Genomic DNA, 15,599 nt, shown 5'->3' with positions numbered 1-15,599 from the left:
GTTTTTAGCTTTCTTTCTGTATGGGAAGCTTTTCAAAATTTGAAACATTAGTGCAGTGCTTTATGTTATAATAAACCTTTGGGTTAAGTTGTCGCAAGCAGGTTTTTCTTGTGTTTCTTGTGAATTTGGTCTTAAATTTTTATTTCAAGTGGCATTAAAAAGTCTTAAAAAGTCTTGAATTTAACTTGCCTTATGCTGTAGGAACCCTGTAATAATACTAACTCCATTGGTAAATCATCTTATTTACCTGCTCAAATTAAGGGCAAATACACTTAATTTAAGACATTTTTACTGATTTTAAGATCGTTTTTGCAGTGCAGCGTTCTCGCGTCCCTCGCTCTTCTAGCTGCTCCATTTTCACCAGTCGTTTTCCAAAATGGCGGTCATACAAACAAAACAAGCCGGTAAGGAACCAAACAGGAAATACGCGTAGAGTAGAGCGGATGTAGATTTGACCAATCAGAGGCCTCCTGTCTGCAGTCAATTACTGTTTTGGGGAGGAGCAGCAGAGTGTCTGTGGAAGGGGCGGGGCATATCTGGGTTAACTGCGACACACACGCAGTCGTCCTGGTTTCTGAGCGTAAACCAGGCTTCAGAGAAAGATGGCGGCTGTAGGTGCGTTCAGACAGCGGCAGCTAATGAGAACATCACCTTTCTCTGATGAATTCAAGGTTAAAATGAAGAACATTTAGAAGTTCATCCTTCTTGTTCCTCCTCAGATTCGAGGCAGCTCAGGTCAGGCCCGCGAGGCTCTCAAGAGGCACTTCACAGAGCTGCAGGCGGCGGCGGGTCGCCTGCTGTCGGAGCGACTGGCCGGCCTGCTGGCCGAGGTCGACGCCATCGAGGCCGACAGCATCAAACCTCTGGATGACTGTCAGAGCCTCATCGAGCACGGCGTGGGACAGGCCGACGAGCTGCTGAGGGAAGGTGATGAAACTCAGAAACGCATCGATGAGACGCTAACTTGTTCTATGAAGGGATAATTAGGAATATTCTCGATGCAGGAGAAGCAGCTCTGCGATGTGGCCTCGGGGAGAAGGAGGACAAACTGGGCAGCTTTACGAAGAAAGCCCTGCACATCCAGCTGGACAGGTAGCACAGAGACTCTGGATTCCTCCACAGGTCGCCCAGCGCCGCTGATAAGCTCATCTCTGCTGTCTTCCAGTCTTCCTGAGGTTCCCGCTTTGGTGGACGTCCCGTGTGTTTCAGCCCAGCTTGACGACTCGCTCCTGAGCCTGCTGAGGGACCGGGTGTCCCGCCACGGCTGCGTCTCCTCCCATCCGCCCGTCCAGATAGAGGAGCTGCAGGAGAGGCCGGGCAGCGTCCTGGTCCGCTGGTGTAAGGTGAGAGCGGACGTTACGTCCTCTTCACAGCTGCCATTTTGATGGTTCTGAGATTTTAAAGGGGAAGAACTTTATCTACATTAATCGCATGTTGCTCGTGTTTACTGACTGACTTTTCCTGTTTCTACAGGGTTTTCAGGGGTCATTAAGAATCATTAAAAGTAATTAAATTATAATCATTTAAAGCCCTTAATTTGCATTAAAAGTAATTAAATTTGATTGCTGTGGAATTTCAAATGCTTTATTTAAAAAAAAAATTATAAAAACAATTTCGTCCGATATATTATAATGCAATATATTTGCGCGGAATTGCTTCCGGTTTATCGTTAAATCGTATGTTTGAAAAAGAAGCTTGAGGCAGAGAAAAAGCTAGAGAATGGGAAAATAGAAATTTCAAGAAAAGTGGCTGGAAAACCAGGAATTCTGGATATGGCTGCAGCCATGATTGGAGCTGCTTTTCACCTCCTGATATTAATAGTCTCGAGATAATAATAAATTCTGACTTTTTTCATTTAGTGGAGGAATAATAATGAACACAGTCAGATAAACAAATCAAATGAACATTTGCCAAATAAAACCAAAAACCTCCATCAGAGCAAGCGGTACTTCACACACGCAGAGAGAGGGCGGCTGCAGACGGGCTAACGTTAGCACTGGCCTCTGCAGACGGGCTAACGTTAGCCCTGGCCGCTGCAGACGGGCTAACGTTAGCCCTGGCTGCTGCAGACGGGCTAACGTTAGCCCTGGCCTCTGCAGACGGGCTAACGTTAGCTCTGGCCTCTGCAGACGGGCTAACGTTAGCCCTGGCCGCTGCAGACGGGCTAACGTTAGCTCTGGCCGCTGCAGACGGGCTAACGTTAGCCCTGTCCGCTGCAAATGGGCTAACATTAGCTTTTTTTTTTACATTACGCATTTATAGTGACACTTAAAGTATAATATTCTCGCCTCAGATGCTCTTAAAACGTACTTTTATTGAACAGCAACAAAACACTTTTAACTTAATCCTCTGAGTTTTGTGAGCGCTAACCTGTAAGCTGCTGCTGCAGTGCATGCTGGGAGAGCTGTCAGTCTGGAGAACGGAAAAGTCTGCTCTGATGCATGCTGGGTAAAGAGGGAGGGGCCAGAACAACATCCGGGGACTTTGTCTGTTCTCGGTCTGCTGTTCTAGTAAATTGGAACAGTACAAGGGTGAGGCTGAGGATATTTCATGTGCACACGAATATGCACAAGTACACAGTGAGAAACAGCCCTCGTGTTGATGTAAACTTTATTTACCCCGCAACGCTTCCTCTTTCTATGTTAGCATCAATGCGTCCTACAACAGATTTAATGAATGTGTTATACTCCAGGTGGACGAGGACTTTGCTGCTGCAGATTACCGGCTGCAGTACCGGCGGTCGGGCAGCGGGGGGAGCCAGTACGAGGACGCCTACATTGGTCGGGACTGTGAGTTCCTGGTTCTCCACCTGGATCCTCACACAGACTACCTGTTTCGGGTCTGCGCCCGTGGGGAGGGCCGCACCGAGTGGAGTCCCTGGAGCATCCCGCAGACGGGCTACACCACTCTGGCTGCACACGGTAGGCGGAGCCTCCAGGCTGCATCACACTGATGAATCTGGTTCCTTTTTTTGGGGGGGTGAATCGTCTGTCAGCCTGGGTATGCTGATCTGATGGGGTATGCTGATCTGAAAGAGCAGCGTTCTGAAGCTGTGCTTCTGTGTTTCTGCAGAGTGGCGTTCAGGGACAGAAGGCTACATCCTGAGCAGCAGGAAAAACATCGCCCTGCGGAACGACTCCTCCCAGGGCCGCAGCACCGTCCTTTACTCCAACGCCCCCACCTACTTCTGCGGGCAGACGCTGACCTTTAAGTACGCTCAAACGTTCACATCGTTTCTCTAACCCCCTCCTCCCTCAAAGACTCTGTGCTTTGCTGACGGTTTGCACGTTTGCAGGATCTCTGCTGCAGGTCAGCTCAGCCGGCTGGACAGCCTGGGGGTTTGCATCGACGCTCAGAGCGGCGAGGAGTCTCTGCAGAGAGACCAGGCCGTCTGCATCTCCACCAACGGTTGGCTGAGTTCACTTCTGCTCTGAGCTGGACTCTAGAAGCAGCTGCTAGCATTGATTTCTACCCAAACCTCTTCATTTGTTCTGCATTTCATTTAAAAAAAACAGATTTATGATTTCTAACTGCTGCGTCTCGTATCCCCTCCTCCATTTCAGGCGCTGTTTTCGTCAACGGTAAAGAGATGACCAATCAGCTTCCAGCCATCACCGTGGGCTCGGCCGTGACCTTTGACATGGAGGTGGTCAACCTGCTCCCCATCAGCAACAACAACCTGAGCGAGGGCGGCCATTTCAAGCTGAGGGTGACCATCGGCTCCGGGAACAGGGAGGTGGTCTTTGATTGGCTGGTGGACCAGGCGGTAGACTGCCTCTTCTTCGGCTGCTCCTTCGTCCACTCCGGCTGGAAAGTCCTCGTGTTTTAGGAAGATTAATCGTTCGATTTTTTTTTTTAACTTTCTCTTGTCTTTTGACGGTGAGCATCTGGTCCTCAGGCATCCAGGAACTCTGGGATCGCAGCGACCTCCACCACGCTGATGGAGCGCAACGTTTCGCACATCAAAACCCGCCCCTTTATTTCCCCTTCATGATTTTCTATTAACTATTAAATCAAAAATACAACTTTTCTTTAAAGATCAGTTTTAACGGTTTTCAGTTACGTAGATCTGTCACTATTTTAATTTTTGTTTCAATCAGAAGGTTTAAAGTTAAAGCGGCAAATTTATATCCGCTCAAAAATACTTTAAACTCAAAACGTACCGACCCTGTGATGGAAGTCTTAATCTAAAGAACACATTGGAGATCTTTACTGTTTTTGTCTTAAATGCTTGGAAACTGCCATGAAATAATTTACAAAATGTAATTGATGGATCAGGAAAAATGAAAAAGAGAAATTTTACCAAAACAAAAAAAACGATCATCGTTCATCAAGGGGGAAATTATAGTGGGCCTAATATTGTACCCTGAGGGATCCCGTAGTCAATTACAGCATCTGAAGTGGAATTCTGCTCCCCTTTCCCGCTCTATGGATATCAAATATCTGATCCCTTTGGAGGAAGAAAGATTTAATCCGCTTTAATCTGGAATCTTCCTCTTTTGTTCAACTCCAAAAACGTTTCAAATAGTTGATTCTTGCCTTTAGCTTTCACTCCATTGCAGTAAATAGTTCTGATTTAGACCAAATGGAACAGCTAGCCAAACACGACTTTTATCCTGCCGGTTCCTTAATCTGCCTTTCATTGAGACGGCTAATCTGATTTGTTAACGGGGGAAATCATACGGCCCAAATATGGTACCCTGAGGGATCCCAGGTTTAATAAGGTATAAAAAAACTAAACAAAAAAAAGTATTTTTAGTGATTATAAGGAGAAAAAACGGGACTCGCATTGAATCATATTTTCACAATAGTTCCTGACTTGTTTTATTTCACCATCATAACGAGAAAAGTGATTTTTTTTTAACATTTCTTTTAGTAAAACTCCAAATACTTTTGTTAATGTTTATAAGGAAGCAATATTTTATGCTTGAAAGTCACTGAGACGTTGGAGCTAATGAGGCTAATTGAGGCTAATGTTATTCATTAAGTGACCCGAATAGTGAACCCTGAGGTGTCCCACAGTTAATTATAGATTAAAATCTGGATTAGAAAAAAAACTCTTATATTTTTGTAACTCAGGAAAGAAAAGGAGGATTATTCAGGTCACCTTTTCTGATTTGACTTAAGAAACATAGTTAATTTTTAACAATTAAATTCTTACCTGTGTAATTAAAAGTAGAGTTACAATATTAACCGTTCTCAGTAAAATAGATTTATAACTAGAATAAGATGCTGGGATTAGTAATAAGGTAAAGAAAGCAGTCATTATGTTTTTCTCCAGTGACATGCTAATAATAGTGACCCCAGTATTGAACCCTGAGGTGTCCCAAAGTTAAAGGACGGAGAAATCTAGAATGTCTTTAAGCCTAATTTCTTTTTTATGTGTAAAATAGCTGATTCTTATGGGAGAAAATGTCCGCCTTGATGAGGTGAGACTTTTCCTTGCTTGTTAGTTTCCTGCAAAGAGGACACACTGTAAAAATGATCTGGATATAAGTCAACATTTCTTAAATTAAGGGTATTTAGCATTAATTTGAGCAGGTAAATAAGATGATTTGCCAATCGGATGGGTATATCTACTGTTAAAATAAGATAATTAGATAATATGCACTTGAAATATTCTTATTTTTAAATATAAATTGTCTTGTTCCATTGTCAAAGTGTCAATTTAAGACAAAAGGCCCTTATTTTAAGAAAAAAATGACTTATTTAGATTACGCTTTTTTCCAGTGCAGACAGTTTTTACACACTGGAAAAAAATCCAAATCTGGAAAATTCAATTTTTCTTAAATTAAGTGCATTTGTTCTTCAATTGAGGAGGTTTGTGAAACATTTTTCCAATGGAACAAGACAATTTACATTTAAAATAAGAAAATTAACCTAATTATCTTATTTTAAGAGTAAAAACACTCATTCTATTTGCAGATCATCATATTTATCTGCTTATGAAATGGTAAATGCACTTAATTAAAGTCATTTTTACTTCTTTCTAGATATTTTTTTCAATTTTTGCTCGTTTAAACCCAGGATCCTCTCACAGAGCGAGTTGTTTACAGCTTCAGCAGTCTCTATTGTCGGACATTTTTATTAAACGTCTATAAATCTATGCAATTTTTTTTCAGTTTAACCGTAGAACAGTCGCGCAGCTTTTCAGGAGGACAGTAGAAGTTTTAGCTGCCTGGTTTTAGCTGTTTTTATTTTTAGGTTCACTGTGAATGTTGCGTCCGTTTTTTTGCTAGCTGAAAGCAACGGTCACACGCTAAAGAGAAACTACAACATTGTGCCGTTTTTGTTAATCCTGATTCTATAATCTTTATTTAAATTTCGGTTCTTGCGATAAACATGTCTAGTTTTATTGGAATGCTTTAAAGGAAAAGTTCTGTTAGCTTCTGTCAGCCGATGTTCATCCCTGATTTTTTAGCAGAAGACTTTTATCAAAATGTCTTTTTTTTTATTCCTGCATCTGTTTGGAGAAAAACGACCCATTGATGTTTAAGATGTGAAATATTTGTATCTAATTTATCTGTTTCTTTCTCTTTGATCCTGTCAGAACAAATTGTGTTTATGGAGACCATTAGAGCTCCAAAGCTTCCTGCTGTGACAATCCTAACAGTGTTCACGTCTCCCAGAACCACAACATTCACCTGCATTTCAATTTCTGCTCTTTGTTTTCCCTCTTTAACAAGTTTTTTGTTAAAAACTTGTTCCTGTCTTTCTGTGAATCTATTTTTTTTTTAATCTTCAGGGAGTCTGGAAAACATCAGCGAAAAGGTTTCGGTGTGTTTTTGTGTAGTTTTATGTAATATCTGAAATGAGGATGCAGGTCAGAGGAAAACCATAGGAAGGCCTCATCGCTGGAAGAAACGGGATCCGTTCTCCATAAAGGACATTTTCCTGTCGCCTAAAAGAATAAAAACGGATTTATCTGTGGATGTTTTCTAAATCCTGACGCAGGACGATTGGAACCGGAAACAACCGGTTCAGCCGATGGTACAAATGTCCTGAAATCAACCAACAGAACCTCAGAAATGAAGCCTTTCCTCTCTGTTTAGGGGGGGAGGGGTTTAACGGTGACACCTGTTGGTCGAAACTGTGTATTGCATTTGTGTTCTCACCAGTTTTTGTTCAATAAAATCTTCCTCCTGATGAAGAAAAAAAACTCTTCCAGCTTTTCTTCCTGCTCTAAGTTTACAAAATATTTAAAATTAATCTGGATTTTTATCATTTCATGCAAACAAAATATGAATTGTGATGAAAATTATACTTTATTAACAAAAGCAAAATTATTTAGGGATTTAATGAGCGAAAAATTAAAAAAACTTACCAACACGTAAACTTCCAGACTTTTTTCACAAGGGTTTGGTTTTTCATAAAGGCCTTTATCAACTGATAAGACTAGAAAGTTTAGTGGAAGGAAAACATGGTTAAAAAAGCACAAGAAATAAAAACAGACTTTAAAGGAAAAGTCCGCTCATATTCAAAATTCTGAAAGTTCTTTAAATCTGAAATGATTCCATCCTGTTCAATAAATGATCAGTGTTTTTAATCCAGAGTAATTTTCATGTGAATGTGCTTTACTGGAGGCATCCATGTTTGTCAAAGAACACTACTGCCACAAATCTTAAAGGAACAGTCCGGTCAGCGAGGAAGAATCAATGATTATTATTTATACCCAAAACTAATACTTTCATGGTGTTTTAATGAATTTGGCGTTAATCAGTAAAAAAATCAGCGGCCATTTTTGCCCAAATATAGTAACCCCTCCCTCCTGCCATCTTCCAGCAGTGACGTCACGGTGCGGTAAGCCTAGCGCCATTCTCCCCGCTTTCCAAGCTAAATCAATGGGAACTACTAGACACATCTGCAATCAACAACAATTACTGAAGATTTCCAGAGGACTTCACCATTGAAATTCACCAGAGCTATAGTGAAACTGACAATGCCCACGTGCATGGCAGCTGGATGCTGGAATACATCGGGTAAAAGTGAAAAAAAAGAGTTATTCCACCTTTCTGATTCCTGATCCTCCACGGACGGGTTGGTCGTTGGATCGCCAACTTGAAGAGGGAGGATTTGCCATCGAACTTCTGGCCAGAGAAAAAACCCGTAATATGTAGCCAACATTTGGAAGAAGAATGTTTTCAAGATGACTTGGATAATAGCGCGTTGTGACAAACACCAGATACAGCACTGGGACTTGATCAACAGCCGATACCGCACCGTGACGTCACTAACCAGTAGGTGGCAGTAGTGTTCTTTGACAAACATGGATGCCTCCAGTAAAGCACATTCACATGAAAATTACTCTGAATTAAAAACACTGATCATTTATTGAACAGGATGGAATCATTTCAGATTTAAAGAACTTTCAGAAGTTTGAATTCTGAATATGAGCGACTTTTCCTTTAAACGATTGTGTAGCAAACTGGGGAGGTTTTAATCGATTGTAGTTGGAGTTAAAGCTTTAGGATATGAATTACAGAAAATAAAAGGTCTTTTAAATCATATTTTTATTTATAGGAAATCTAGTTTTACTTTCCTTAAAGGAGCAATGAGTAAAAAAGACTCAGAAACAGAATCCTTTCCTCTTCCTGAAGCATCATGCAGCTCAGAGGCAACATGACAACTGAAAACAATTCGGCCACAATAAGCTTCTGTCCCAGGAAGCTAAAGCTTTATTGAGGATATTTTCAGTACACTTCTCTTGCTGTTTGCTGCTGTTTTACCAACATTAAGCATTAAATGCTGCGCTGTTTAGGAAACATTAGGAAGGAGCAAAAATCCAGGAAGCAAAAACACTGAACCAGAGCAGATCAGGATGGAACCTTTAATCAGTGAGGTCACCGTGGAAGTGGATCCAAAGGCATCAGACTAAATGAAACCTGAATAGGGAGGCGATTGGAAAAGAATTTATTAGTTTAACCAAATGATAAAGAAAAAAAAAATAAATCCCACAAAATATCCAGCTGCCTTTTGTATCTATGCTTCTTTTTCTATGTCTGCTTCTGTCTCCTTGAACCCCAGTGGGCCTCAGCAGATGGCCGCTCACACTGAGCCTGGTTCTGCTGGAGGTTTCTTCCTGTTCAAAGGGAGTTTTTCCTCTCCACTGTCGCTACAAGCATGCTTAGTGTGAGGGATTGCTGAAGAGTCAATGAGTCGATGCAATCAACTGGTTTTCCTTAGATAGAAAACTTTGAATCAATCTGACTGGATGATCTGGTGAACTGGAAAGTGACCTGAGATGACATGATGTGAATTGGAGCTATAGAAATAAACTGAATTTAATTTTCAGAAACTGTTTTTTTTACGTTATTCTTATTCAATTTTTACAATCCGAGAATTTGCCAACGGTTTGTTTTATTTAAATATTTCTTTAAAAATAATTCAGAGGATCAGTTACTCATCAGTTATGACGCCTTTTTACCATTTTTTTATGCTTTTCTTTTACTAGATATTTGTATTGTTGAAGCTTCTGAATTTGATCATATCTCTCCAGAGATATTTTTTTAAAAGAGCTGAATATTTGAAAATGTAAATGATAGTCTTATTTCTATCACTGCTGCACTTTAAATATGAAAATGTCTTGAGAGCTGTAATGAATGAAATTTCTTTTTTTATACGCTCCGTCTAAAAAAAAAGACAATAAAGTCTAAGTTTAAAATGAAAGAACTAATCATGGCGGCAGCGTTGACCCTAAATATGAGCCCGTTTTAGCCTTTTCTAACAGGTGAACCCAACATTTCAAAGATTAAATTTCTAAATATCTTAATTTGTGCTGCCAATCTTCCCTCTGCTCTGCCATCTAGTGGTGAAGTAGAGCTACAACAATTAAGGTTAATATTTATTTGTTGGAAGTGAAGGAACCATTGTGAAAAAAACAATTTAAAAACCAAAACAGGACAATCTTCTTCACATTTTTACTTTATTAGAAAACCATGATTCCACAGTTTATATCATCAAGCCGTTTTTTCAGTTTTTTTTTTTTTTTTTTACAGCAATATTTTAGACCAGTTTTTTAATTTTTATTATAATTATTATTATTTGACATGGCTCCTCCCGTCTTGTGCAAAACGCTGCTGGTGTTGTGAAGAAACAAAAACAAAACGATCCAGTCAAAAGCTAAAAACAAACAAAAACAGTCAGTCTGGATTAAAGCGGAAACTCGGGAGGCATCAGTGGAGCTTTTCCAGGTCGGCGTCGGGTTTTTTTTACGCCGCTTCTGCCGGGTCGGTTAAAGTGTTAAGGCAGCATCAGACTGTCTAAAGGCGGAGGAGGTTCTGGCTGCAGCAGTCTTTAAAAAAAATAATAAAGTTAGAGACATGGGGGGGGGGAGCAAGCAGAGAGTGAATCTCCTTTGGTCCGGGAGGCTAAAACCAAACACGACGCTTCATGGAAGGAAGGAAAAAGCTAAATAGTTCCCACCTACGGCTTTATGTACAAACGTCCAGAGACGATGGAGCACCTTGATCAGACAGCAGGGAGCTGCAGGCAGTTCAGGGCTTAGAGAATGTTGGGAGTGCTGGCAGTAGGTGGCGCTGTGGGACAGTCGCCTCTGAGGAGTGAAACTCGTTTTAGCACCAGTGATAAAAACCAGGAAGCTGCTTTTTCTTCAGGTTCAGCTCATTTTTTCCTTTTTTTTGAGGTCAAAAAGAACCGGAACGTTCCAGTTTGGACCCGGATACGTTTGACCACGACCCAGAACCAAACGGCGGGACTTTAACGGCGCGTCCTAAGCTGATCCATCAGGGCTTCGCTTTGCAAAAATAAAAAAAAAAGCAAATAAAAGAAGTTATTGACATTTTTAAAGCTGAGTTTTTTTGTTTCCCCTGGAGGAGGAGTCGGCGGTGACATCACGGCACCTGAGAGCTGCTCCTCTTCCTCCAGCTCTGATCCCTGAAGCGCGGGCTGAAAATAAAAACCGTGAAATCGGATTCATTTCATCGACTCTGATTCAAGTTTGGTCGTTAGTGGAAGAACAAACAGGCTGCGGTTGTTTTTCACTCCTGGAAAAGTTTAGCACCTCAGAGTTAAAACCCTTAAAAACATCCAAAATAAAATTCCTGAAAATTTCCTGAAGCCTCGTCAACGGATCGTAGAGAAAAGAAAAAACAGGCGTTCAAAGAGTGAGCAGACTGGGAGCTTCCCATCTCTGGGTCCAGTTCATGGTTCTGCTGCATGGCGCCTCCTCCTCTTCCTCCTCCTCCTCCTCCTCCTCCTCTTACTGCTCGTCCAGCTTGTTTTGGTTCTCTTCGACGCAGAGTTTAAACTCTGCAGCTTCGGGATCAGGATCGGGATCCGGCTGGGACTCCACAGCCGTCTCCCAGTCCTCCTCTTCCTCCTCCTCCTCTTCCTCCTGGCCGTTGTCCCTCTTGGCTGACTGGTTCTGGAGGTCGTGGATCCAGGCCATGGCGTCGTTGATGGTCCTGGTGTTTATCAGGTTGAAGTCGTGCATGCTGATGAGGTGCAGCAGGAAGTTGCGGCACAGGCTGCGCTCCACGATGGCGGCGGCGTTGTGCTTCGCGAACAGCAGGCAGGCCTCTTTCATCTGGTTGTCGGCGATAAAACTGGAAGGAAAACATGAAAAAAGAGGAAAGGATGAGGTCATTTCATTCGTTTCTCCTAAAAACGATTAAATATTAATTTAAAGACATTTTTAGAAGCCTCTAAGGTCTAAAAGCGGCCGTTCCAAACGTTGCATTTCAGAATTCTCCCGAGTGGTTTCACGACTTTACAGGAGTGAATAAAGTGAATGTGATTGGTCGTTTATAAAAGGGGCGGGACTGTTGTAGCGGAAGGTTCGTAAGCAAGTTTCGTTGTAGCCAGTTTGTCCGAAGCATCTTGCTAACTAGTTAGCATCTTAGCGCTAGTAGGTTCCCAATGGGAAATTCCATTGGGACCAAGTAGCACTAAATTGGTGACTTAGAAACGACGCTGTCAAGGAACGCTATGGACAGAGGAAACATGCAAGAGGAGGAGAGTTTAGTGTCGGAGGTCGTGGATGAGTCTCCTCCGTCATCCATTTTTTATTTAGAGGAGGAAAGCGGGGACGAAGATGTTGTGGAAGAGGACGCCAGGGCGGCAGAAGCTTGGTTTGGTGTAGAAGGCTTCCAGCCGTACATGTTTGAGCCCTTGCCTCGCAACGCTGCCAGTTCTGTTAGCTCTACGCCTGCCGAAGACACAGACGTCCATCCCCGTGAACACTGGGACGCAACTCAATGGGAAAGGAAAGGATTCTGATTTCAACCGTTGCGTATATTAGCTGCGACACATGAATCAAGATGCTATGACTGAAAACATTTGATTGACAGATGAGCGTTAATATATGATTGGATGAATTTAGGTGTTCAGGCTGACGTAGAACTAACTGGCCTGCAGAAGATAACGGAAAAAAAACACAGATTCTAAGAGGATTTTTGGGACAATATCGCCTGATAATGAGCACATTTAATCTGTGTGCAGAATTATTAGGCAAGTTGTATTTTTTAGGGTTATTTTTAATATTGGGCCAGAATTGTGTTCTAAATCAACCCAAAAGACTCCTTAACATCCAAGTTTCATATTTTTGGTCGTTGATGTGTTTTTTGGCCATTTTATGAGGATGTCTGTGTGTGCCTTATTTCATTCGCTACTAAGCCAAACAGCCCATCTGGTCTTACGCTACGTTCATCCAGATTACCATCCTGCCTTCAAAGATTATTTCTCTGTGGGAGCCGCTCAGACCCCCACATACCGGCGCTGCGAAGTCACTGGGAATCCCCAGCAGCAGCTGCCTCAGGCCCGGGAGCCTCTTGGGGGTTTTCCTCTACTGTTTGGGTCTGGAAGGCATTTTTCATGTACGTAATCCAAACTGCAGGCAGCAGGATAATAAAAGCCAACATATTCTGCCGGCAGGTTTCTACATTTGAAGTTAATTTAGACGTTAATAAACTGTTTCAGAGGAGTGATCATAGCGCTCTGCATCAGCAGTGCTGCGTCTGACTCCCTGCCAGCTCCCAGATCAGCTTCTCTCATTGGTTGATGAGGCGCGTCCAGCAGCTGCTGCTTCTGAAGCGTCTCAGATGCTTAGAAGATCAAAATGCGCTGCAGCACCTTTTGCTGCGACTTGATGCGCTTCAACCATTGACTTAGCATGGAAACTAGCTGCTTTTGCTGCTTGCCGTCTAAACGTAGCATTAACCAATAACAGCAGGACTCTATGAGGCGTAATATCGCTCTACTCTGTGAGTCATTGGCTGGCAGGCTGGGAGCGCTTTTAAGACTTCCTTGCCTGTCCCCGACTCAAATCGAGTCAGACAAAGAAGACATTTTTGTCTTATAGGCAAGAAGACAACGTAAAGAACCATATCAAACATGGCGGGCTAACAGACAAGGAAGTAAGTCTTCTTAAGATGCTAAGCATTAGCTATGACCATCCAACTTTTCTGACGTCAAAAACCGAACGTTATGAGGGGATTTTTATTATGAATAATCTGGATTATTTTTAATCTGTGGATGAATGGAGTATAAACAACTGAAGATTGGATTTATAAACCGGCTTCTGGACGCCTTCAAAGGTATGCGGCTGTTTTGTCATGTTTAAATTTTGACATGCTGCTTTGGTACTCGCCGTGTAAATAGAATAGAATCAAAGCTTTCTAACGATGTCTACGATGTCAGTCGCGGCGATTGGATGGATTTTGAGAGATTAATAGGTTCAGAAACTGTTACCATGCCAACGTCAGCATGAAAGGATTGAGCACCAATAGGAACAGTAGTTGAAGAGCGAAAGGCGGAGCTTAGACCTTCCCAGATATCAGTTCCATTTAGTATTTTCATCCCTGCCCAGCAGCAGCTGATGGCGCCACCTACTGGCTGGGAGGAGCTAACCTGAAAATGATGGCTTCTCAGCTTTAATCTAGTTTCCACCAAATCTTCTCTATCAAACAGTCTCATCTGAGTCGGACCGAACAGCAGCACCGCTCTCACCCGTGCTTCATGACGTGAAGGTTCCACAGCTTCATGATCTCCTTCTCGCCCTCGTTGACGTCGGTGAACTCCTCGATTTGCTGCGGGGAGGAGCAGACAAGTCAGGCGACACATCGGGTTCAGATTGAAAGCAGAGGTTCATTTTACTGCCGTAAAGCTTCTATTTGGTTCTGATGGGTGAAAGATGTTCGGTCAGACTCGCCTCTGATTGGCTGTTTGGCGTCAGAGGAACCAAATTAAACAATCTTTTTAATTAAAACAACCAAACTTCCTCTAAACTGGAGTGTAAATAAAGTTCATGAGATCCAAGTTAATAAAGAAGCAACTGAACCCAGGTTGGGTCACATCTGAACCGGCTGTGACCCCCGGACTCCACCGGCTTTAGCGGCCCGATTACACGTTTAAATTTCCCGCCTTCTGATCTCTGATTCTCATCAACGCCCCCCCCCCAATGTGCCTGCAGGGTTCCTGAATGAACCCGCGGCGGGTGGAACCGGTGGGATCCAGGGGTTAACGGGACGTTAACAGACCAGCAGCAGAAAGGTGAGCGTCGCCGGGGCTGGATCTGGCGTGATTCTGGTCACGCCAATCTGGAAACGTTAGAAAACAGTAAAGACAAACCCAACAGTTCACAGGAGCAGAGAAAACAGCTGAAGAACCGGGATAAAAACATCGCTTCTTTCTCCCTTCTCAGAAAAGAAGCAGAAAGTTTAGACGCCTGAAGAAAATGAGCCGGATGAGCGGGTTCTGACCCACCTTCACCGTCTTCTCCTTCAGCCAATCGGGGTCCCTCTCGTCCTCGCTGTCCTCCTCCATCTCCTGGGGCCTCATGGGCAGGCAGCTGTCGCTGTGGAAGTAGAGCCGGTTGTGTCCGCTGGTGAACGTCCTCTGGTTCTGCTCCCGGTCGCTGTCCTCCAGCTCCAGGAACTCTGACAGGCTGGGTTCTGTTCTCTTGGGTCTGCGTGGTGGAGAGGCGGCAGGTGAGCCCGGTCCCAGCAGGATGGGAATCCTAAGGCTGGGGGGGGTGGCGGTGGTTACCTGCAGACCAGGAGTCTGGTGACGGCGGTCCTCTTGACGGGTCCGTTCCTGCTGAAGGCGAAGCCGGGCTGGTTGTGGATGTCCTGCGGGTTTCCTGCGTAGGAGCCGTCGTAGCAATCGTTGATGGAGACCTCGATATTCGCTCCTTTAGGTGCAGGCTGGAAGCAGCAGAGACACGGAAACGCGTCACTCGCCGAGCTTTTCCCGGAGATACAAACGCCCAAGCAGATGGGACACAAATATTGGGCCTTTACTGAACCAACATGGCTGCTTTTTCTACCAGAACCCAAACAGGATGTTCCTGAGGAAGCAAGTGGGCGGAGAAGCGTTCTTTAGGGAAACTTGGCCGTTTCTCAATTCACTAGAACGCGAATACTGACTTGTTTCCTTGCCAAGTATGTTCTTGAGAAAACCACAGGAAAGTCTGAACTCATGTAGAACAGGAGCACGCAGCAAAGATCTGGAAAACTCGCCCCGAAAATCGCACAGTGTACGAACCGGCTTAACTAAATAAACATCTCTGTTGGATAATGTCTCCCACCCGATGCATGAAGCTGGTGCTGAACTGGACAGCTCCTTCAGTGACAGACTGCTGC

At 43.3% G+C, this 15,599-nt stretch overlaps 2 protein-coding genes across 2 annotated transcripts in view; one reads left to right on the top strand and one right to left on the bottom strand.

The window, feature by feature from the left end:
• The window catches only part of crlf3 (cytokine receptor-like factor 3), a 19,909-nt gene extending 15,628 nt beyond the window's left edge, over positions 1–4,281 (top strand). The window contains exons 3-9 of the mRNA XM_015379425.1: positions 720–927; positions 1,005–1,092; positions 1,166–1,343; positions 2,693–2,921; positions 3,073–3,211; positions 3,296–3,408; positions 3,564–4,281. Coding sequence (XP_015234911.1) covers positions 720–927; positions 1,005–1,092; positions 1,166–1,343; positions 2,693–2,921; positions 3,073–3,211; positions 3,296–3,408; positions 3,564–3,829 — 1,221 coding nt within the window. The 3' untranslated portion in view covers positions 3,830–4,281. The remainder of the gene's footprint in view (positions 1–719; positions 928–1,004; positions 1,093–1,165; positions 1,344–2,692; positions 2,922–3,072; positions 3,212–3,295; positions 3,409–3,563) is intronic.
• A 6,539-nt stretch (positions 4,282–10,820) lies between these two features.
• The window catches only part of LOC107087701 (polycomb protein suz12-B-like), a 24,693-nt gene continuing 19,914 nt past the window's right edge, over positions 10,821–15,599 (bottom strand). Inside the window, 4 exon segments of the mRNA XM_015379424.1 lie at positions 10,821–11,564; positions 13,966–14,045; positions 14,722–14,923; positions 15,004–15,161. Of these exon segments, the coding sequence (XP_015234910.1) occupies positions 11,219–11,564; positions 13,966–14,045; positions 14,722–14,923; positions 15,004–15,161 (786 nt within the window). The 3' untranslated portion in view covers positions 10,821–11,218.

Source organism: Cyprinodon variegatus, unplaced genomic scaffold, assembly GCF_000732505.1.
Source record: "Cyprinodon variegatus isolate N-32 unplaced genomic scaffold, C_variegatus-1.0 Scaffold191, whole genome shotgun sequence".
NCBI classification, from domain to species: domain Eukaryota; kingdom Metazoa; phylum Chordata; class Actinopteri; order Cyprinodontiformes; family Cyprinodontidae; genus Cyprinodon; species Cyprinodon variegatus.
The sequence above is the reverse complement of the archived record's forward strand: the minus strand, read 5'-3'. Positions and strand labels throughout refer to the sequence as shown.